Raw genomic sequence first — 23,465 nt, 5'->3', positions numbered from 1 at the left:
TCAGGCTTCCAAGACACAGGGCCAGCTACTGTTCAGTGGAGGGAGGCCAGCTGAGGGCACAAGTGGAAAGGCTGGAGGAAGTTCTGAGGTAGGGAAGGATCTGCCCATGGAGGTCAGGAGCTCCTTGGGAGAGTTTGTTGGGTCTTCATTGGCAAAAGTCCCCGAAGTCCAGAGACTTTTTGTACCAACTCAGAAGAGACTCTTCCAAACTACCACCCTGCTGTCCCAACAGCTCAGTGCGCTGCTATAGGCAAAACTGATCCTATTTTCCCAGTCGTGTGTTTGCTACACTAATGTAGATGCCACAAAACTGCCAGGTGTCCCCTGAACTTTCCAAAGATTTTGTGGTTTCATGGACCAGTGTTTTCCAAAGTTTTTGATCCTATTCTTCCACTATAAGTTTATTTATAAATCATATGCTAGTACTACTGCACTAATCTATTTGTTGAGCTTAAAAACATGTAAATGGAAATTTTAAAGGATGAGATGGAAATTAAGAGAAATAGAAATTTGTATATTATCTACGGACTGTTCTTTAGCAACTGTTCCTGGGGCCGGCAGCAGGGCACTTGCTGCCAAGAGAAGGGAGAAGGTGCCCTGTGGGGTTGATTTCCTTGGTCTCTGTGGGGGAAGCACATGTTAAACTATAGCATTTACAAAATCCCAGGAAAATACTGACCCAACACATTTTTTGTAAAAACACCAGATTCATTGATTTGTTCAGCAAGTATTTATTGAGTGCCTGCTATTTGGCAGGTACTAGTCTAGGATATATTAATGATCTACACAAAGATTCCTGCCCTCATGGGCCTTACTTTCTAACAGAAGGAGACAGAAAAAGAACATAATAAATAGGGAGGTCATATAGTATGTTAGAAAATGAATAATGCAAAGGGAAACAGAAAAAGCAGAGCATGGTAAATGGGATCAGGAGGGTCAGGTTTGGGCGAGGAGCAGGTCGCAGAATTAAGTAGAATGGTAAAGGTAAGCCTCTTGGAGTAGGCAGGTTCCAAGTAAAGACTTGAAAGAAGTGAGGTTATTGTGAAGCAGGGGAGAGAGAGGCAACTGCCTGTGCAAAGGCCCGGAGGCAAGGTCATGACTGGTGACTCTAGGAGCCGGAAAAAGACCAGCATGACCGGAGGGGTACAAGCAATGGGAAAGTAGTAGAAGGTGAGAGAGGTAACCAGGAGAGGTGATCATGCTGGACCTTAGAACTGCAGCTTTCCCACTGAGTGAGACGAGGATCTGTAGCAGGGTTAGGAGCAGAGGAGAGACAAAATCTGACTTACATTTTTAGAGGATCATTCAGCTGTTCCATTAAAAACAGGCCTACTAGATTACAATAGAATGAGAATGATGGTGGCTTGATGGGAATGGGAGAGGGCCAGGAAGACAGTAAATTCTAGATACAGAAACTAAAGACAGAGCAGCAGGATTTCTAGCAGGTTGGACCTCAGATGTGGGAGGGTTTGGTCCTGCCCCAATAGGAGAATGTCCCTAGCCATCATTGACTTAGTAGGAGGCTTGCTGTGCTAGAGCTTACTTGGGGTAAGGGAAGGGACAGAAGCTCAGCTCGATGTCTAAAACACTTCTGAGATGGCCAAATAGAACAGGCAGCTAGATGTCCATGTCTGGAGTTCAGGAAAGAGGACCAGGTTGGATAAGTCCATCTGGGAGTTGTCAGTCTGTAAATGCTATGAAGGCGCTGAGCCTGACGGAATCATCCAGTGGGGCAGTGGAAATAGGAAGAGCATCAGGGATGGAGCTCTCCATCCCTCCGGCGTGGAGGTAATGTTGAAGAGTGAGCATGTTGAATGTGACCACCTTGGGAAGCAGGGCCCTAGTTTCCAGTGCCCTCTGTAGCTAACCAGCCATGTGGCCATGGTCAAATTACTTAGCCACTCTAGGTCAGTTTTCACACTTATAAAATGCGAACAGTTTACCCCCCTGAAAGTGGAGGGCCAGATGGATCAGCAATCCAGCCTGTAAGGAGGTATACTCTTTGGCCCTTATAGCCAAACCTAGAAGCAAGGTGAGGATTAGGGAGCATTCTACTCTATCTAGAGAACATTGGGCTTTGTAGATTCAGATAATTCAACGAATTGGGGGTTATTTAAACCATCTGGATTTATAAGCAACCATTATATCCAGTAAGCTTTGAATTTGGGGTCCTTGTTTGTGGGATATTTTTTATCAGCTAGTACTGTAAATGTTGGCTTTCTACCACATTTTGGACCATATGTGTCAAACGATTGTCCACACAGTCTCATTTCATCATCCAAGTTGACCTGAGAGTTCAGTAGAGTATCACCTGTGGCCAGTATATGATGCAATATCGGAATCACCAATAAGATTCCAATGGAGCCACTTCCCCCATACACTTGAACTTGAGCCTTAGAAGCTCATCTCAGGAAAATAATAGTAATTTTTCCCTCATATGCCCCTACTGGGTGCCAGGAGCTTTAAAAATATTTTCTATTTTTCTCCTCACTACCCAGCCTGGTCAATATTCATATCATAGCTGTGGGGCAAGGAACCAATGTACGAAGTTCAAAACAAAACAAAACTTGCCCACAACCACGCAGCTAGGAAGTGAGTCTACAGCCTGGGTTCTTTACCTACAGCAAGTGACAGGGCTGGAGAGGGGCTAAGTATATGGGAGCCACCTGCTTTCTACTTCATCTGCCGGGCAGAGGGCATCCACCCCAGCATAGGCGGTGGGCTTTGGAACAGACTCCTGCCTATGTCCCTGGACTCCTTGCTCCCCAGTCCACACCCCAGCTCCTCTGCTACTTTTCCCTTTACATGAAGACCTCCTCCTTTGAAACACTGTAATTAACTTTAACTTCTGATGCTATGAAGGAAGCTTACTCCCCCATTTCAGACCACGTCCCTACTCCTCAGTAATTTATACTAATTATTAACAGACACACATGCACAGCAGCTCAATGCCCGAGGCAGCTTCCACACCTCAGTGAAGCATATTATTGTCCTCACTCCAGAGGATAGAATGCTTTCCTTGGGAACACAGAAGATTCTTTGCCCAAGCACTGGTTACCGTTCAGTATGTTACTATGCAGCTCTACACTTCACTTATAAAGTGCTTGACTGTAAGATCTGTTACATTGCCTGGACCATTCCTAATACAAATAAAGAAAAAGACATTATCCTATGAGGGTATTTTGAAATAACCACAATGATAATAATTCATCATATATTGAGTATCTATTATGTGGCAGATATTCACAGATACATTAGCTCTGATCCTTAAAAGAAATGAAAGATACTTGAAAGCCTGGTATAACCAATTTATAGATGATGGCACTAAGTCACAGAAAGGTCAAATGACTTACCCATGACCACAAAGGACCAGAAGTACGGACATTTTTACTATATTTCAGTGGCGCAATCTTCTGAGCTCAGTGTGCAACTGGATTACAATCATGCCCATGCTGAGCATCTCAAAATTAATGGGGCCTCTGAAATAAGAGAGTGCATCTTCATTTTTAAATCCAAATGCTTATAAGCGGAATGATCCGCCTGCCTGCTCCACAAGGCCAGCGAATCCTGTCTTTAGAAGATGCAAACACAGTAGAACTCAGCCTGGAAGATATCCTGGATTCAATCCAAAGAATCAAAAGCACTATTCCTCCATTGTGTGCCACTTCTTCTAAGCCAGGAGTCAGCAGAGTTTTTCTGTAAAAGACCAGACAGGAAATATTTAAGTTTGTGGCCATATAGTCTCTGTCCCGACTACTCAACTTGCCTTTATAGAAGAAAAACAGCCATACACAATATATCAGAAGGTGGGCGTGACTGGGTTCCAATAAAACTTTATTTACAAAAACCGGTAACTGGCCATGGACCATGGTTTTCTAACCCCTGAAAACTCTCCCTGGATCCCCTACCTCACATCACTCTCTCAGTTTGTGCTTAGAACACCTTTCCATTTCAGGTCTTACGAATAGAATCAATGAGGCTTTCGCCTCCTCCAACAGCTCATTAATAGAGAGCTCAGATGCCATCGAGCTGATGACACTCCCAAAGCCTCTCTATGTTCATCTCCTTCCCATTTTAATATGCTTCCATTCATCATTCTCTCTTGTTTACTGTCTTGTAGCACTTTTCACTCCTGGTGTCAGCGCTTGTAGGCAAACCATGGGAGGAGCATCTACATCTGCTCTCAGCTGTCGTAATGATTAAGCGTTTAGACGTTTACTAGCTCTTCATAATAACTGTCTGGGCCAGAATGGGCTGGTTTAGGCCTTGGGAATTTCTACCCTTCAAATTTTAGGATCATTTTCTCCTAGAAACTCTTTCAGGCCTTGGCAATATCTTGTGCTCGATCGATTGGTTCAAATAACTGGTCTGAAGTGTGGTGTTTATTCATTCATTTAGCACCGAATCGTGGAGCACCCAGGCGGTTTGGTGCCAGCCCTGTGCTACATGTTGGGGATGGGAGCTATGGTCTCTGCCCTCAACAGCTACAGTCTCGTACCTCTCACATGCTTATAAAATCAATCATGAGAAAAAAGAAAGAAGGAAGGAAGGAAGGAAGGAAGGAAGGAAGGAAGAAAGAAAGAAAGAAAGAAAGAAAGAAAGAAAGAAAGAAAGAAAGAAAGAAAGAAGAAAGAAAGAAAGAAAAAGAAAGAAAAGCAAGAAACCGTGCTCTTCACTCTCACTCATTTGTCTGAAGTTGATTAATGGTTTTGAAGGGAAGAACGACTAATACTCATTTTAATCACTGAACTTCTTAAAGAATATGTGGGCTATAAAGTGATTATGGGTTAATGTTTTTGTCCTCACAATCCAAATACCAAAAGGCAGTTTTCAGTAAAAGAACTGCCGGGTCAATGTTTTACTTCTTTCAAGCAGTGCCTAATTCCACAGATTCTGATAAAACCAGAGAATCCAGACAGCTACTTGCTATCCAGATTTTGTAGCAATAGGATTTTATCCTAATTTGCAAGGTGATGAGGTGATTTTTATAGTTTCAGTCTCAGATCTCCAGTGTGTCAAGATAGTAATGACCAAAGTTCTGGATGATATTGCTTCTGTAGTGGCCAACTGTCTTTCTGCTGGATTTCTGATTGGGGGTAGGGGTTGGGGGGAATCCTCCTTCTTTTTAAATATATCAAATGATGCATGGGCAGTCCTTCCCCAGCAGTCGTTCCTGGAAGCCGGTGGATAGCCCCTCCATGAGGACGGGCATGTAACCTTCAACTGTCTATTCAAACTGGCCTCCAGCCTGTGGTCCTTTAAACTGCTTCCGAAGCATTTGTCACCACCCCATGTGTCGCCACACTCCAGATAGGCTCAATTGCTTGCAGGCTTCTGAATCTCTTTAGGCCTTGCTTTCACATGTTCTAGTCAGTTCTCACTCTTCACCTTTTTCTACGTGGCCAGTTTCTTCCACCTGTCATGACTCAACTCATGTCACCCTCCCAATCTCCTTATCAGCCTGAGTTAGGGGAACCCTCTGCTCCCCCATGGCCCCTTAAGCTGTCTTCTGACAAGTCACTCTGTCAACACTGCTGTCAGCGTCTGTTCATTTGCTGGTCAGTCCCACAAGATTTTGTGTCCCCAAGGAGAGGGGCCATGTCTCAGTCCCTGCAGCCCCTGTGTAGCACCCAGCATGCGATAGTGTGTCATAAATGTGGCTGCCTGGCCACATGATTGAGTAAATACACATCAGGTCACCTTTGAGACATTTACATGTTTTAAAACAATGGCATTTAAAAAAAAAATCATTCCACTGTATTCTTTTGTCCTGGCTCAACTCCCCAAACTTTTGTCGCTTGTCTGAGGATGTGGTTTACACGTCTTGCCAGCAGTTTTCCCCTCATGTGTCACCATACTTCTCAAACCATTGTGCCTAGAACTCATCACAGAACCTCAGATCTGCACATTGGACTTAGGGGCTTCCCTCTCAGTGACCCAAGCTCTCCATTTTCACCAACATCCCCATTTTGCTCCAAGATTCGTGTTCCGGACAGGGACAGGCCCAGACTCAAAACTTTTGTCCCTGCACACTTGGAGATAACCCATAATCTCTCAGATGTGCGCATGCAAATGACCAGAGCCCCGGCTGGTGTGTAATGACGGAGAGCAATGAAGAGAATCCATGGGAAGCCTTCCTGGAAGAGGAGGCCTTAGAAGTGTGGGCATAGGGAATCTGCAGGGTGCAGAGGAATACTGGAGAGAAGAATTTTAGACTGAGAAAGCAGACTAAGCAAAGGCCCTGGGGCTGGGGGTATGGTTCCTAGAGGAACAGTGAAGAGGCTATTTGGGGGATGTGAAATTAGAATTGCTTCTTTCTGCAGGGCCTATAAACATAGATTTAGGAGTTTTGTTTTTATCTGGTAATAGTTTTTCTTTTTCTTTTTTTTTTTTAAGAAAATAAGTTTAGATGATTTAGTGTGGGGGGGGAGTAGCAGAAAAAAATGGGAGTCTACAAAAGTCTAGGCACAACCCAAAGTTTTCAGCAAAACAATCAGCAGCAAAGAGAAAGCACCCTTGAAGGGCACCCACCAAGGGTAGAGGAGTCAGAAGGATGAGAAACATGAGCAAAATCTGTGCATGCCAGAGGACAGTCATGTGTCAATAATAGGGACTGTGGGAGACAGGGTGGAAGGGTCTGGACAAAAGTGACAGGGGTAGGGAACTGACCCCTTGAATAGGTGAGAAGGGACAGGGCTTGCTCTCCAGGGATCAGGGATATACCCCCAAATGCTGGTGGAGAGGGAACTGGAGGTGACAACCTAGACAGGCCAAAGCGAAGGCAGAGCAGGTAAGCCAAGTAGTGCAGAATGGCCTCTGGCTCTGCAGCAGAGTGGACACTAGGTCACTCAGCTAAGGACTCGGACTTGAGGAAGCTTAAGGGGTGATCTAGAACAGCCGTGATGAGGAGTGAGGAGAGAAAAGAGGAGGCCTCAGGAGGAGCAAGACAAAGGGCAAATGTCCAGTTTGCTTCCACTGACCTCAGAGACCTGACAGGATTTTGCAAAGCTGCACGTGCTCTGTTATTCTAGCAATGAACCCTGTGGTGGGGAAGGAGCTAGGAATGACAGTGAGCCTCCCTGAGAGCCCAGCCATTTGCTCAGAGCCTTCTTTTTAGAACACCGCCACCTCATGACACAGAGCTGATTCCTTTCATTCCCTTGGCCCAGGCCAGACCATCCCCCATTCAGAGGGAGGGTCTGGGGCTGATGACGGCTTCTAACTGGTGGGGCCCCGGTGCTCCAGGGAGGAGCAGGTAGGGATGCAGCACTCAGGAGCAGGCTGCACACTGTTCTTGCTCTTTTTCAGGAGCACAATGAGTTCAACTCCTCCATGGCCAGGAGCCAGACCAATACAGCGCGGATCGATGGCCTACGGCCAGGCATGGTGTACGTGGTCCAAGTGCGTGCCCGCACTGTGGCCGGCTATGGCAAGTTCAGTGGCAAGATGTGCTTCCAGACACTGACAGATGGTAAGAGGCGGGCCAGTGAACTGGTACTAGGCCAGCACTTGGGGGAGGGAAAGAAGCCCCGAGAAGCTACCCTCGCAGCCCAAATGCCAACCTTCCCTGGATTCCAGTGCCATTCCCTTACCTCAGGTGGGGCTGTGTGCACTTGTGTGATTCATAAGGCAGGGCATCCGTCTGAAGTCTGGCCCGTTTCTCTCCTAACATCTCATGGATTTGCCTTCGAAGGGTCTCTGCACCACATGCAGGGAGGTCACTGCAGTGAGACCCACACATACCTCGGGAGTCATGTGCCCTCTTGCCTCTGGATCAGGACCTGGGTGCCTCCACTATTTTCCCTTCACTCCCACTTCACCCCCTCTCTACTGGGGGACAGGGAGCTGAGCTCACAGCCTAACGGCACGAGCCAAGGTCTCCAGGAAGGAAACACAGGAGCAAAATTTGAGGTGCAGCAGTCCCTTGTACCCAGTATCTCAGCTTATTTGAAGCAGCTTCACATGTGACTCTAGTAGGTCCTGTTCATGTGTCATCAGAGGTAACAGAGGCTACCTTCCAAGCCATCCCCAAAGTCAGTAAGCCTGTCACCCCAAATACTTCCACCTTTGGGCTTTGTTAGTTCCCTATTATAACGATCTCTCCCAGTCAGTCCTCCGAGAATGACCTTTATGAATGGTGATGAAAATCTGATTTCCCTGCAGCCTGAGCATTGAGCATGGGGTACCTGCCTGTGTGTTCACTCACTCTTTTCCCTTAGCCAGCCACTTACCATGGTGCATGCTTTTGTTTATGGGTTGACTATCTACCTCTTTTATTTATTCATTTGTGAGCTCTTGCCTGATAGTTTTCCAAACACCAGTCTATTTTCAACCTCCTCAACTGAAAGCCTTTAATTTTTCACTTATTACTTGCATTATGTGCAAAACAGTCAGCTTTTACAGAACATTTTATTTTAGGCCCATACTCTCTGACGAGGCACGTGATAGGACTCAGGGTTTTATGCTGACTCACATAATAATTTTTTAATAATTTAAAAAATCACCCAAAATATTTTAAAAATTAGATGATCTCATGTGAAAACCATAATGTTCGTTTTCTTGTGAAAAATTGCAAAGAAGCCAATGCTGGTGGGCATTCTGGTGTGAGGGCTCTTCCCCTGAGCTAATAGGTGGCTGCCCCTGTGGGATGCCTGCCCCTTCTCAGTGATTTGTACCCAGATGCTTGCATGCGAGCTGTCTGACCCCTGTAGGATTGGAGTTTGCAACCTATTTTGAATTTTTTTAGGTGAATCTTCACAATTATTTTGAGGATGCTGAGACGGGATGGAAAGGCAAGCCAGTTTATTCAGATTAATAATGCTGCTGGTATGAAAAGAACGCAGCTGTCTCCTGTCCCCTCTTTGCACCTTACTTACTATCTGGATTTATGGGCACTTAGGCATCAGGAAGTACACAGGATTAAAAACCCAAAACTCAGAATGCTCTGAGCACTGGTCTCTTGGCAATTCTGCTAGACAAATCAAGAAGTAACAAATTTCCCCCAAGAAGACTATTCCTTTTACATTTGGCAGTTAAGTTTTATAAACCCAAGAGGGACTAGATGTAAGAGAGTTTTGGTAAGTGGCCAAATTCAGGAGTATTTATTTTAATGACTGAGGTTCACACATGGGTAATAATTATACTCACTGAGGCTTTGGGCCTTGTCTTCAGCACAAAGGTGAATCTGAAGGTTGACTAGTGAAAGGGTCAGTGGAGCAAGGAGGACCTGTGGGATTCCACCCAGAGTCAAAGACCACGCCTTGGGCAGGTGACCACCACATAGCACAGAGCCACCCTGGTCCTGAGCTGCTGTTAGCTATAGTGTGCCTACATTGGTCTTAACTGCTGTTGTTTTAACCCATCCATAAAGTATGGTATCTATATATTTATCAAACAGTCCAGGTGATTCTTACGCTCCCCGGAGTTTGAGAATCATCCTTCTACTCTGTGAGCGGAAGAAGACACTTCTGAAGATAAGGGTGTTGGTTCTTGAAGCTTCTCACTCTCTAGAAATCAATTTTAAAGACTGGAGGTCACATTGCTTTATGAAGTTTTTAAGTTATAAAGATGTTTTTATGGACTCTTTGCTGTGGTTCCTTGAATTTTTTTTTTTTTTTTTTTTTTTTGCCAAATTCTTTTTTTTTTTTTTTTTTTTTTTTTTTTGTTAACATACGTGTTACAGAAAGCTCTCAGCTGAGGGAAACCTTCCATCTTTAAATCGATGTCTGTGGAGTGGTTGGCTTCGAGAATAACATCCTTGTCTTTGGAAGTCACTTTCTCCACCCACAGAGTTGAAGAGTGGTTCTTAAACTTTGAGGAGCATGAGAATCACCTGGAGTACTTGGTAAACACGCAGAAGTTCTTTGCTCAGAGGTTCTGACTCAGTAGATCTGAGGAGGGGCCTGGAAATAGTCCTGTTTAATCATTGGGCTCGGGTGATTCTGATGCAGGACATGGGAAACTTCACTTCAAGAGCTATTTATTGCCTTTAGGGTGGCCAAATAGAGGACAGCCAAATAAATTTGAATTTCAGATAAAGCCAACAACATTTTAGTCCAAGTATCTCCCGTGCAATGTTTGGGGGCATACTTATACTAAAAGATTATTCATTGTTTATCTAAGAGTCAAACTTAACTGGTCAGCTGTATTTTTATTTACTGTATTTGGCAACCCTTATTGTAATAGAACATATAAAGCTTGACCTCTATATGCCTCAGTCCTGAACACCAGGTGAAAGAATAACCATAATTATTATTGTGCCAGCCGGGCCAAGTTGTTTCTATGGATTAAGGAAGAGTGTCAGTATTTGGGGTCCCCCTGACAGTACAGACATTATGAAATGTGCCCCACAATAATTTGATTACTTTGTTATTGCCTTTTTTTTTTTTTTTTTTTTTTAGCAGAAAAGAGTCTGAGAGTCAGATGGACTAAAGACTTTGTTCTTTGTCCAAGAGCACAGGGCTCACACACACACACAAAAACCAGACTTTGGGCGAGCTCTGGTGTCCTCTGTGACTCAGGGGCTTCCCGTCCTCCTGAGTCACACACCATGGTCTTAACCTTGACAGAGGCCTCAATCCTGTTCTTGAGTGGGCCATTTCCCCACTGTTTCTTCATCCCCCGCAGCACCTGGCACAGGACTGCCCAGCCGCAGAGACTCTGTAAATATCTGCCTGGTGAAATCTGTGCACTCTGCTGGGCTTCAATACCTTTGTGTTTCAGGAGATACTTCCACAGTGGTTTTCAGTCTTCCCTCTTAGATCATCCTTAGCATGACTGACAGTCCTTTGAAAGACCTTCCAAATGAGGGCTGTAATATGGAGTCACCTCTGCCGTGGGGACAGATGTCATCAGCATTTAATTCTGAGCTTTTCTCTGTCGCTGCTGTTTCATTTTTATTGTTGCTGTCATTTGGCTTTAGTTGTTTTTTTTATTTGTGATTTGAAGCTCCCTCTTTGTTTTAGTTGGGCTTCTGGCTCTGTAGCATAGAAGCCATACTCCACATATACATATATATTTATTTATAGTGTCTTTGGTGTCATGCATTGAGTCCCAGCAGTATGCAAAGGGCACACAGGAAGGACTCTAATGGCTCTTTCTCACCTAGATGACTACAAGTCCGAGCTGCGGGAGCAGCTGCCCCTGATTGCTGGCTCGGCGGCAGCCGGGGTGGTGTTTGTAGTGTCATTGGTGGCCATCTCCATCGTCTGTAGCAGGTAGGCCTTCCGCTTCCGCTCCCAGCACTTCCTCTCCCACTGCCCCAGGTCCAAGAAGCTCCTATCTGCTTACAGGCCCCTCCCAGGCCACACACAGTAGATGGGGCCTAACTATTCACAGACGTGCTGCCAAGCTCACGGTCATCCCCTCTGTCTCAATCCACGGGCAGCCTAGAATTTGCCAGATTATGTGTTTTCTCTGTGCCTAAGATAAAATCCCCCGTAAGAGTTGGGCAAGGCTATGAGTAAACAGCATCCATCTTTCAATCTCATTTTATTCTCCCTCACTATCAGAGTGACAGTTCTCAAATTGCATTTGATCCACTGGTTCATCATAGCCTATACCACAGCCCATCCTCTGGTTAGGGGGCCAAGGCCCTCGGCAGAGGACACAAGGCAGGCAGGTAGGAGGGGAGCCTCGGAGAAAGACAGGAACTCCAAGTTCTGCAGAAGGGCAGGCCCTGAGGCCTTGTGAATTTTTAATACTGTTGCTACTGCCTTTGGGGGTTAGCCCAGATTCTGCTGCAGAAAGCAGTGTAGCTCGCTTCTCCAGAGCTGTTCCATGGTGCAGTCAGCATGCTGACAGGTGTCCTTAGCGCTCTGCCCGCAACCCTGATGGGGATACACGGCCCTGCCTGGCCTCTGAAAGACCTTGACTTGAAAGCAGACCCGGCTGCCTACAGTGGTGGTCAAGCCAGGAAGCAGGCCAGGAGCTAAATGTTAACGTGAGAGCTGCCCAGTTCCCAGCCCCAGGAGATGCCTGAGTGGGTCCCCATCAGGACAGGGGAGCTGGGTGGAGCTCCCTGGAGCAGAGCAGTGAGCTTGCACCCCAGCTGAAAGAGCTCCTCTTGCTTGCATCTGCAGGAAACGAGCGTACAGCAAAGAGGCCGTGTACAGCGATAAGCTCCAGCATTACAGCACCGGCCGAGGTGAGTAGAAAGCACACACCTGGCGGAGTAGGTGAGTACTTGGAGTGCTCCTTAGAGCCAGGCTGGCTGGTCCTGACGACAGAACCCCTTCCAGCCCCCGGTGCCCCAGCAGTGGCTTCTCTCTGCAGGTTCCCATGGGCCACGGGCTGCCTGCCCCTCTGAAGTCTGCCCATTGTGGGCACTCGTTGGGCGCCTGGCGAGTAGATTATCTTCCACATTGATAAGCCCATATAGGACACAGAATGCAGGGAAAAGATTGGGTTTAGCAAGTCAATGAATCCTGAAATCAGACTCAGTGGGAAAAGATGGAAGGTTCTCTATTAACATCTTTTGCCTTATCTTATCCAATTGAGCGGCTGGGGAATGTGTTAACCAAATTCACAGATAAGCCAGAGAACATGAATGTAGGAATTAAAAAGATAGCAGAGCCCAAGAGGCCAGAGTGTTGGGATATCTCCCAAGTGTTTTCTTTTAAGCAGTACCTTGAAAAGTTTTTCTCACTCATTATCCTACCCATCTCTTTTTAAAAAACCTTATGTAATACTTTTGTGGCTAAAATTTCTCCTCACCAACGTACAATGTAAAGTCCTATGTCAGAATTATTCTTCTATCTGTGTCATTACATGGCAGGATCTGTAAAAAGTCCCCCTAGGTCAGTTAGGCCACCTCTCACTTCCAGAAAGCTTAGATCCTTGGGACATGTTCTCTTTCTAAGTAACTCCTTTTGAATTCCTCTGATGCCCTCAGAAATCTGTGCCAGCACCTTGCGCTATGCTCTGTCACAGGCTTCTTCTGTAAACCTCTTCTCACCTAAATCCCCCGGTGCAATGCCAGCCCCTTTCTTCCTGTTCACTCAGCAGTAAGCATGAAAAACAGACCTCCTGGACACACACAAACCCTCAGCATGCCTTCAGTGGGTAGTTCCTGGAGTGAAAATGGGCTCAAAGGCAAAATTTCTCTCGGACCCAAATCCTCCCTTCTCCAAGGTTCCCCAAGGCAGGAAAGTGAGGCCAGGACCTTCACCCAGCAGCTCCACCCCAGGTAGCTAGTGTTGTAGCATGGCCAGCGCTGGCTGGGACTGTACCAAGGTCACTCTGTAGAAATGGCTTTGCTCTCTGGGGGCTTTCAACCCAAGACCAAGAAACTGCCAAGGCTTTGTAGAGGATGGAGCCCCTGGTGGCTGGCTGCTGTTACAGGCAGTTATTACTGGGAGGGAGGTGGGGGCTCAGTGTGGGCTCAGATGCCCTGACACGCCCTACCAGGGGTCTGGGGCAGGCTCCAATCAGCAGCACAAACAGGCTGGGGGATTGAGAGAATGGACCCCTTCTAGGGCTACAGGCAGAGTTCCTGCAACACTGAGTCCCATTTACTTTTCTTGCTTTGCCTGTCCAGGCCCCCCTGGGCCTTCATTTTAACCAGTTGTAGCTGGTTTCACAGGGGAAACCTTACTGTGTTCCTTCTCTTTTCCTGTGTCCTGACTCTGTGCCTTTCTGCAAAATCTACAGATGTGTTTAACTTATTTTAACCTCTGCATTTGCCCTTCCAGGCAGTGCCTTAACTTCCCCAACTAAAAAATAAAGACTTTGATTTTTCTCTGATTCTCAAGTGAAGATTCCCCCTCCACCAAGCATCTGAATTACCTGAAGGGTTTTCTCCATCTGCCTGCTTCCCTGCCTCTGCCTCAGGACTCGGACATTGCCCCTACCCACCCCCTACTTCGGGCTGACACCTGGCCATATGAAGACCCATGGTGAAGTCCATTTCAGATGTGGCATCTGGGTGACCTCTTTTGACGAAACATTTGAGATGGCCATGTCAGCTGGAATGCAGAGGATGCAAAATTGTGTTCAAGAGGAGAAATGCCATTTTGGAGACTAGAGATGCCCTAGGGTGAGAATGGGGTGCCCTAAGAAGGAGCTCCCCTTGTCAAATGGCAGGCAAGCTAAGCCTTGTCACTTCTTGGGCAGGGTACAGCAGGCATCAAGAATCCAGTCCAGGTGCAGCTTGGTGTCCTTTGGACCACATCACCCTGAGATCTGGCCATCCTCCTGCTCTGGAGGGGTGCCGCTCTGCTGGCCCACCACGTGGCACCCACGTACACAGAGATATGCTTCCACAACACCCGAGCCCCTTCTGGGGAACTCTGCTATCCCTAAGGCCAACAGAAGGAGGTGTCCATGGTTGTTAGGGTGCACAGAGAAACCAATCCCCAGTCTGCAGTGATGGTGTCCTGCTGCAGCCAGTGTGGACAGCTGAGTCCATGGTGCCATCCATGATAAGCTGCACAGTCGCATCCCTACCCCTCAGACTGGACACTGTGCCACACAGAGTTCACTCCCTTGGCTGCTTTAGAAGGCTGTCTTCTTTTTAATTCAGCTCCCCTTTTATAAGTGCCCTTACCCCTGTCCATAACAGTTCTGGCTCCTCTTTGCAACCCAGTTCCCTAAACTCCTGGTCTCATGCACTGAACTGCATTAGTGCTTTTTCTCCCAAGCACATCCATCACTCTGACCAAAGCTCTTACTGTTGGAGAATCACAGTTGAGAGGCTTTTAGAGCTGGGGGAAGGCTCAGCACACTTGTAACAGAAGAGAAAACTGCTGGCTCTGATGGAGGACGTGTCTGGCCCAAGACGGGGAAGGAGTAGGAATATTTAGTTATAGAAAGCCTACTCTGTGCCATGAATTGGGAACTTTCTTCTGTTAGCTCACTTAGACTCATCCAACCCTGACAACCACTTAAGAGGCAGGCATTAATAGGGCAGGAGTCATAGGGCTCCTAGGTGGCAGAGGTAGATGGCACACTATCTAAGTCTGGCTACAGAGTCCATTCTCTCTCTTACCATATTGCAGAGACTCAAGGTGCCAGGTGATCAGGAGCTGGTGAGGATAGGGTAAAGACTAATCCCTGTGGTCCTGGTTGGTGGTTTATCAGTTCTCCAACCCTGTTTCCCACTTTAGAAGGTGGAAAGGTCAGTTATGTCTAATCTGAGTGTGTCTACATACACGTGGCCAGCAACTGCAGTCTGAGGACTTCCTGCCTGGGAAGTGATGGGAAGCCCACAGCAGCCCCACCTCTCTTCCCCGTGGGCAGGCACTAGGGTACCATAGAGAGGCCCGGTGGTCCCTGCACTCCCAGACCGTCCTTTCAAGCTGATACAAAAGCTAAAGGAGAAATAACAGAAATCTTTCCAGATGGAATACCTTCTCTAGCCCATCCAGACATGGAAAAGATGTTCAGTTTAAGAACAGTGTGCTTGCTGGGGCACTGAGTTATGCCCCCTCCGCTGAGCTTGGAGCATGTGAATAAGCACAGAAAGGGGAGGCTGAATTTGAGTGAGAGAGATTAGAGGAAAGGCAAGTTGGGAAGAGGATCTGCTGGATGTGATGCTAGATGCTTGGATGAAGAGCCTGGAAGCCTGTGGTTCATGTTCAAGGTGGGTGGGACCATGGTTTTCCCGTGTCCAAGGAGAGGCAGACAGATGGTGTGTTCTCATGATTTCTGTGAGCCAGATCTCAGAAGGTGCTCGCTGGCTGACTAAAAATTGCCTGGACAGGATGATCCAGGTAGGCCAGGGTAGGCTTGGGAATCTATCTTAGAAAAGTTCTAGTCAATTCTGCATTTGGGAAATGCTACTGGGCATTTATGGGGCTTATGTAACTACACACCTGATGCCTCACTGATTTCTGAGTTGGGTGAAGTGGGGAGGGGTGGGGAGAGAGGAAGAAAAGAGCTTGGTAAGAGGTCAAAGGCTTTCAGAAAGCAAACCTATCACAACCACCTCCCTGTTGCAGGCAACTGCAGATACAATGACACATTTATTCTTAAGCCTAGAGAAAAGCAAAAACAAATAGGGCACGTGCCCAGGGACCGGCTAAAGCTCTAATTTCCACCTAGGGCAAGAGGACAGAGCACTGAGATTACAGAACAGGAGTGTGAGCTTGATCCGGGCCAAATGCTTGTAGAGACCAAAGCATGTGGGTACTGGGCATTTACAACTGAATTCAGTGATCATTGGGAACCACAGTGGCTTCTTAAGAAAAAAGAATGAAGACCTCATCTCATTTACTAGGGTTATATCTTTAGTAATTTCAAGAGGAATTGAAGATGTAGTGAATTTTTATTTTGGCAAAAATATTTGATGATCTCTTAGGGAAAGTGGTGTAAAGTAAGTACAGAGCTTGTCTTCATACCCAACGAAAGTAGGTTAGTGACTCTGTCAGCCAAGAAGGAAGTCACTAGCTTTATTCTAGTCCATGTCCGATTCAATCTCTTGTTCATTTGATTGTTTTTTTAAATTCATGAGTCAGGTGCAAGCAAGCCTAGGGATGCTTATCAAGTTTGTAGGTAACAGTTGGAGAGCATAACTAACACCATATAAAACAATCAAAATTCAGAACTATCCAACAGCTTTGAATGCTAATTTGAAATCTGCAACATGAAATGTTAGAGGGATAAATCTAGAATCTAGTGTTTAGGTTAAAACTAAAATAAAGCAACACAGAAAGGAGGAGACCTGACTTGCTATTCGTTTGTGTGAAAATGTGTAGGTATTTAGTTTACCGCATGCTTAATATAAGTGATATATAGCAGAGTGAAAAGCCAAGCACTGTTACTGATGCAAAACAAGAGTAAAAATAATGTCCAGTTTTGAGTACTTACTGTGTTAAACACTTTACCTCTATTCACTCATTTAATTCTCATAACTGTCCCATGAGGTAGATTTTGCATGTGAAAAAAAAAAAAAAAAACAGCCTCAGAGGGGATAGATAACCTGTCCAGAATCTTGGAATCAATGATTTGCAAAACAAGGATTTAAACTCACATCTGTCTGACTCCGGTTCCTGAATCAGAAGAGATGATACACAGACACGCTGTCCTCTGTGCTAGTAAAAACACACCTCCAGTGATGTCCTTGGTTCTGAGGACCCCATTTCAAGAAGAGCATTATTGACAAACAGCCTGCCTGTGGAAAGTGCCAACTCTTGGTCTCTTACCTTAGAGTCTTGGAAATACCCGTACGGCGCTGGGGAAACACAGGCAGGGATCAAGCATGATGCTTTTATGGCAAAGGAAAGGAGATGGTGCTGCCATGCTTCATGAGGTTAAATGGAACCATCTAGTCAAAGAGCAGAGTAGACAGACATTGGATTCAGTTCAGAACTCCCCTGCCCCCCTCCACCCACCCAAACTGGAGCTGTCCACCACAGAGCCAGGCTGCTTTGTGGGGAAGTAAGCTCTCTGTTCTTGGAAGCATTCAAGCTCAGGCTAGAGAGCAGCCAGTAAAGGATGTTGTGGAGCGGGCTGCTGCTCCAGGTGGGAGATTGGACTAGATTAGACCCAGAAACACATCTCGCTCTAAGATTCCACACCCAGCTTTCCTGACTCTGGGTGCTAGATGCACTTCAGAGCTGTAAAGGACCAGCAGCCAACCCACTGGAAATCACCTTGGGCACCAGGGTGAAGGTCGGGTGGACCCATTGCCTCTTCTGGAAGTAACAGGAACATTAGTAACTGGTCATGAATACATGAGGGCTTATAAGGAAAGGAGAAAAGGCTCCCAGGTACAGAAGGGGGCGGAGTTTTCAGTGGGTGCTTATTAAATGGCGAGTAAATTTAATGAGCAACTCTATGGCTGTTGCCTTTGGGTTCCCAACGACACTTTGATGGCCCAGAACCAGTGGGCCTTGCCTGGAAAGAGCTGCCTGTGCTAGTCATTGATGCCAGAAGCAGGAGGTGTTAATCTCTTTTTCCTAAAGTACCTTCCTCAGTAGCAAGTAACCTGTGGTCTACTTTCCATCTCTTGGAGACACATATGAGGCAATCACTGTGGTTTTAAAAAGAAACTTTAAAATGTGGTGAAACTGCCAAATACAAGGAGGGAGGGAGATCCTGCTTGGATCCTCTGCTTTTCCACTGAATCACTGCCTTCCTGGGGGTGTCCCTCTTGGATTCTTCCTCAAACCCTTGCTGGGCACCCATGACCTCTGCTCCGTCCTGAAAGAAACAACTGCCCATCGCCCCGATGTTGGCCTTCAGAATCAGGTGGAGCAGACTATAGTTTCTAGTTTCCATCAAACTTTCCTGGTAGGTTAACTCCAGGAAACTGCCTATCAGGTCAACAACTTCAACCACCACTGATATGCCTCCTAAATCCACAACTGGAGATTTAGATGTCCAGCTCTGTTTCTGTTCTGAGTTTTACAACTGACTTCTAGGCACTTGCATATCTCACCTGTGTATTCAAGGTGTAAAAGCACATGTGCAAAATTCCCTGACAGTGTGGTTTCTTTTTTTTTTTTTTTAAGATTTTATTTATTTATTCATGATAGATAGAGAGAGAGAGAGACAGAGAGAGAGAGGCAGAGCCACAGGCAGAGGGAGAAGCAGCCTCCATGCAGGGAGCCCGACGCAGGACTCGGTCCCGGGACTCCAGGATCATGCCCTGGGCCAAAGGCAGGTGCTAAACTGCTGAGCCACCCAGGGATCCCCAGACAATGTGTTTTCTTTCCCAAAGTCCATTACCTGGTAAATTGTACCACTCTATTCCAAAAGTCTAGGCATTGATTTGGATTCTTCTCGTCTTTCTTCAATTCCTTGTCTTTAAATGCTCACCAAGTGCTATCAGTTCTCCCTTTGAAATTGCTCTTGCTTCTTCTGTTGTTCTCATTGCAGCGCTCTGGTTGAAAACCCTGCATCTTGCACCTTAATTACTACGGCAACCTCATAGCTGTTTTGTCAGCCTCCAGCCCCTTCCCCACGACATACATGTGAAGGCTGCAGCCTGCCAATAAAAGGAACACCTAGCTCTCGGGGCTGATGGATCTCTCATTTGTTGATGCAACAGTTGCCAGCACTGTGTGTCTGATGGCATCAGTCTTAGTGCCTTTGGTTTAGTCATCAAGGCCCTCCCGTACTAGAACATCAGTGCTCTTCCACCTTGGTCCTGCCTTCCCACTGCCTTGAGGCTGGTCACACTCTCCTCGTTCATACAAGAGTGGGCTTCTCTCTGAGCTTTGCCTTAGATACTCCAGGCTTCTCCCTCTTCAGTGCATGACTATGGGATCTGTCCTTCTATGATTCTGACCTAGAACACTGACACCCATAGCCCTCTGCCTTCTCTGGTTTCTGCAGCATTGATAGCTCATTTCCGGGTGTGGGCTCTCGATTCTAGACTCTCCAGCCCTATTCCCCAAGTATTTCAGGTCTTCGTCATCTGAAGAACCTCATGGGCTTTTCTTTTCCTATAGCTGCTGTAGTCACTAGAACAGTGTCCTGTCAACATTGAGACAGATGAGGGGTGATCTATGTACTGAGGCAGAGTCGGGGATGAAGTTCCTCCCAGGGATTGGATCTTATGTGTAGATCCCTGAATTGCTTCCTGCTTGTGGTTAGATATCTGGACCAAATTTAGGTGAGTCACAAAGATGACAAAGTCTGCCTTGGATCCGGAATGGGACACAAGGAAGCACACTTCCCTCTTCCATGTGTCTCCGTCAGACCTGCTGGGACACAAGATATCAGTGACGGGGAACAACCTAAATCACTACCTCTCCGGAGCCATACTGTGCCATTCTAGGAATCCTCAGCCAGCAGGAGGATATCAGGCTCTTCCTGGCACCCCTGAAGCCTCCCAGGCTGTCATGCTCTCCATGGACACCCAAGATGTCCGTAGCACTGATTTTTCTCACAGAAAAGCATACTTTCTGCATGTGTGAGAGGGTTGAAGAGGAGCACTCAGTCTTCTTCAGCTATTAATCCTCATAGGTCACCCCCTAATTCGAACTGGCACTTGCCCAGCCTGCTTCTGCTCAGCCTTGAGATCCTGGCACTTGCAAGCGGGGCTAACTGACTTTTCAGATACTCTCTACACATCTGCCAGCATCCCCAGAATTTGTCCCAGGCACTTTGCTTTTGAGAGCCCCCAATCTACTGGTGTAGGGTCTCTAACAATGGCCAGGAGTTTCTTCTGCTTGCAGGAGTGCTCTGTGCCACTCAAGAAAGCTCTGAATAGTGGCTAAGTCATTTCTCCCCAGACTTCTCTGCCTAAAGCTTTGGTTCATGAGTAAGATTTGGCTAATTTCCTGGGACTGTGGTCTTTTAGAGCTTGAGGCAGTCCAGGCTGCACCCCCTCCCCAGCCATAGCATAAGTGGGTTTTGGGGTCAATGAACAAACATACCTGCAAATGAGTTGTTTATAGAAATGAATGGATTAGAAGATTATAAAATTGAAGATTTTTTTCTCTCTCAAGACACTAGCAATCAGATGTTTAGATCCGTACATACTACTTTTGTGCCAAAGGTATGGAACCTATGTTAAAAATAAGAAAACAATTGGTAACTGTTAACTATTATAAATATGTAATATTAACAATAATAATAATGTGAAACACCCTACAGAGCATTCTAAAATGCCTTATATTATGAGCTATATTGCATCTGATATTATTATTACTACCACTGATAATATTTCCCCAACACTCATAATCTGAGAACAATTTCTGAGCCCCGTCTCCAAATGTTTGGCTGTGCCTGACTCGGCAGCTGACTTGAATTCCTTGTTCACTGTCTGGTGATTCATTGCACTAAATACCATTTTCCTGATAATTAAAAACTGCTCACTGGCAAGTGGGAGCAGGAACAGGCTGATGCAGGATTTATGCAGAAACACAAAATGAGCCAAAAGACAAATGACCTGTTCCGCCTAGCTGAAGGCATTTTTTCTTTCTCATCATCTTCGGGGGCTTGAGAAAGCCGAGCGGTAATGCAGGAGGGAGTTGTGGAGAGCTGTGTTATTCCGGGATGAGGTAGATGCAGGGGCGCCCTTCTTGCCAAATCACTTTCCTGATTTTGAGCCCCGGATCCCTGCCCCCAGCCGGAGGAGTTAGGCCGGGACCTTCCTCATCAGGAGAAAAGCACTGATTCTAAGCCGTTTGGTAGACTTTCGATTCCAGTTTCCCTTCCTCCATGTGACAAAGGTATCTTCAATTTCAGGGAAAACAAGTCATGATTCCTACTGTTGCACAGATGCAGAACTTCAGAAGCACATTGCATCAGCCCTCCTAGGCTCTTCCGTATGGCCCCCTCTTGCTGCTTTGTGAAGGGCTTCACTGACAGTCAGAACCCTGGCCTCAGAACAGCCGTGACATTGCACACGTGCCCCCTCCACCCCCATTCCTTAATTCTACAAGTCAACAAGGTAGCAAACCTGTCCGTGTAAGTAAACCACACTCATCATTGAAGTGTGAACTTTCTCCCACCTCGGTGCACTTGGTCGCCTATTCTTGACTTGAAAGAACACCAGCAGCATCAGGAGATGAGCCGACCGTTCCCCTCTGGGAGTAGGTCCTTCCCAGAACTGAGGGGGGCTACTATCCGTAAAGCTCATTAACTCAGAATGCTTTCTCATTCATCCTTATATGTGTCTGTACTTGCAAACCATTCATTACTGCACATTCTAGATTGTTTAATTAGTCTTTGTGGAAGAGTTCCTGTAGGACAGCTTAGCATACATCGTTTAAAAGCCCTTGATCTAAAATAACAAGGTGGTTATTTTTAAAGTAACTAATATAACTCTTAGTGGCTTACATTCCCCCACTGGCCACCCCACTTTGCTTCCTCATCCTACCTCCCCAAACACTTCCTAGAACCATTTACTGATAATCATCATGAGTACGTCAGCTTGTGAGCCCTCCCCGAAAACATCAGGCGCTGTGCTGGGTATGTCACTTGCAATATGTTCTGTAATATCATAGTCGCCGTGGGAGGGAGGTGCTAGCTTCCCCACTGGCAGAGGAGAAGCCTGTTCTAAGAGATGGATGCGGCTTTGCTGTGTTATGCCAGGCTAGTAAGAGGCTTTGGGGTTCTGTCCTCGCCTATTGGCCCCAGCATCTGGGTCTCAGCCTCCTCCCCTCTCTGCATGGTACAGAATTCGGGGAACGTTACAGGTTGCTGACACTAACCTGCTGTCTGCTTGGCATTTTGAGGGGCTCTATTGTTGCCTCACCTCTTGCCCTCACCCCTTCAGCTCACGCTGGCCAACTTCCACCTGCCACATCCGTGTTTCTTCGCCTCAAAGCTCTCTCTGGCCACGGAGGCTCCCTGCTCACCTGTGCAGCTGCCCCACCAGAGGCTGATGGGAACTTGGGTGGTAAGACTGGAGCTCCCTCCACCCAGGGCAGGCCAGCTCTGAAGCATGTGGTCACACACACCAACTCCCAGAGCTTTCCCCGGGGGACTTAAGCCTGCTTCGGCTACTCACAGTGGGAAGTGGCTTGAGATCACACTTTTTCTAGGCAGACTTTTTTGCCCAGTCTCACTTCCCCACTCACCTGCAGGTACTGCTCGGGGCCATCTTTCAGATAAGCCACTTGGCTCTCATCACCTTGTCCCAAGGGTCGCTTTTGGTGGAGCCCAAAGTATGGCTGCCTGGAGCTGCTGACGTGGTTTCGTTAGACACTTCAGTCTGGTTTCAACCGTTCTTGCTCTTCACTTGTTCTTCATACCAAGTAAAAAAGAGATGACCTCCATCCCTACTATCCTTTTAATCCACTGTTAGCAAAGTGAAACACCTCTGTCTCTCTCTCTCTCTCTCTCTCTCTCTCTGTCTCTTCCTCTCTCTTCCCTCCCTGCCACATTCCACAGGGATTAGAACATTCTTCATAAAGTGAGGATCTCTCTGTTTGCTTGGTCCAAATCTCAGTCAGCTGATTCCAAAGTCAGTGTTGTCATCCCCAAGTTTCCAAGGAGCATTCCAGCATGCTGTTGACCATCCTCAAGCAAGCAGGCTAGCATGTTAAGAGTGGGTTTTCTTGACTGAGAATGAACTATCTTTCAGAAAGAGTAGTTCTTCGGGGCATGGGACCTGGCTCTCTCTCTGACTTAAAAAAAATCCCCTTCACTTCTTTCTGTATCTTCCTTCTCCCGCTGGATTGTATTCTAGTACTTTTAATCCTTGCCTGAATTATGACCAAAGCAACATGAATTTGGCGGGGTGGGGGGAGGGGGGGAGCTGTAGGGTCGGTCCTCAGAGTTTGGGGGGATGAAAACTGTCAGAACTAGACCCTGGTTATAGACAGGGCTGGGAGTCAGCAAGATGAGGCGCAGTGGGGGTGAGCGGGGGTGGTGTTCGGGGAACCTGAAGACTGCCTCAGACTTGGGTCCCAGTCATGGGTGCTTGGCACATGGGCCTCTCCAGACCTGCCTGTCCTGCTGACCTGACTCTTTCACCGACCAGACAGGAGCAGCAGGCAGGGCGAATGCCTCCTCTTCACAAGGATGCCATGCTACACCGTGTGTTTCCTTTGCAAAGTCCTCTCCTG

The 23,465-nt window shown here is 46.8% G+C and overlaps 1 protein-coding gene and 1 long non-coding RNA gene across 6 annotated transcripts in view; one reads left to right on the top strand and one right to left on the bottom strand.

Moving 5' to 3' along the window:
* The window catches only part of EPHB1 (EPH receptor B1), a 473,975-nt gene that overhangs the window by 381,019 nt on the left and 69,491 nt on the right, over positions 1-23,465 (top strand). For all 5 annotated transcript variants that reach the window (XM_072792651.1, XM_072792650.1, XM_072792649.1 and 2 more), the window contains 3 exons: positions 7,309-7,471; positions 11,108-11,216; positions 12,081-12,145. In XM_072792651.1, coding sequence (XP_072648752.1) covers positions 7,309-7,471; positions 11,108-11,216; positions 12,081-12,145 — 337 coding nt within the window. The remainder of the gene's footprint in view (positions 1-7,308; positions 7,472-11,107; positions 11,217-12,080; positions 12,146-23,465) is intronic.
* LOC140613982 (uncharacterized) lies at positions 3,186-22,910 on the bottom strand. The gene is made up of 5 exons (XR_012014893.1): positions 22,476-22,910; positions 20,325-20,455; positions 18,670-19,646; positions 17,142-17,263; positions 3,186-3,696 (listed from the first exon to the last, which is right to left on the bottom strand). It is a non-coding gene; the product is annotated as an uncharacterized lncRNA (long non-coding RNA).

This window comes from Canis lupus, chromosome 22 (genome assembly GCF_048164855.1).
Source record: "Canis lupus baileyi chromosome 22, mCanLup2.hap1, whole genome shotgun sequence".
NCBI classification, from domain to species: Eukaryota; Metazoa; Chordata; class Mammalia; order Carnivora; family Canidae; genus Canis; species Canis lupus.
This window is presented reverse-complemented; position numbering and strand designations above follow the sequence as displayed.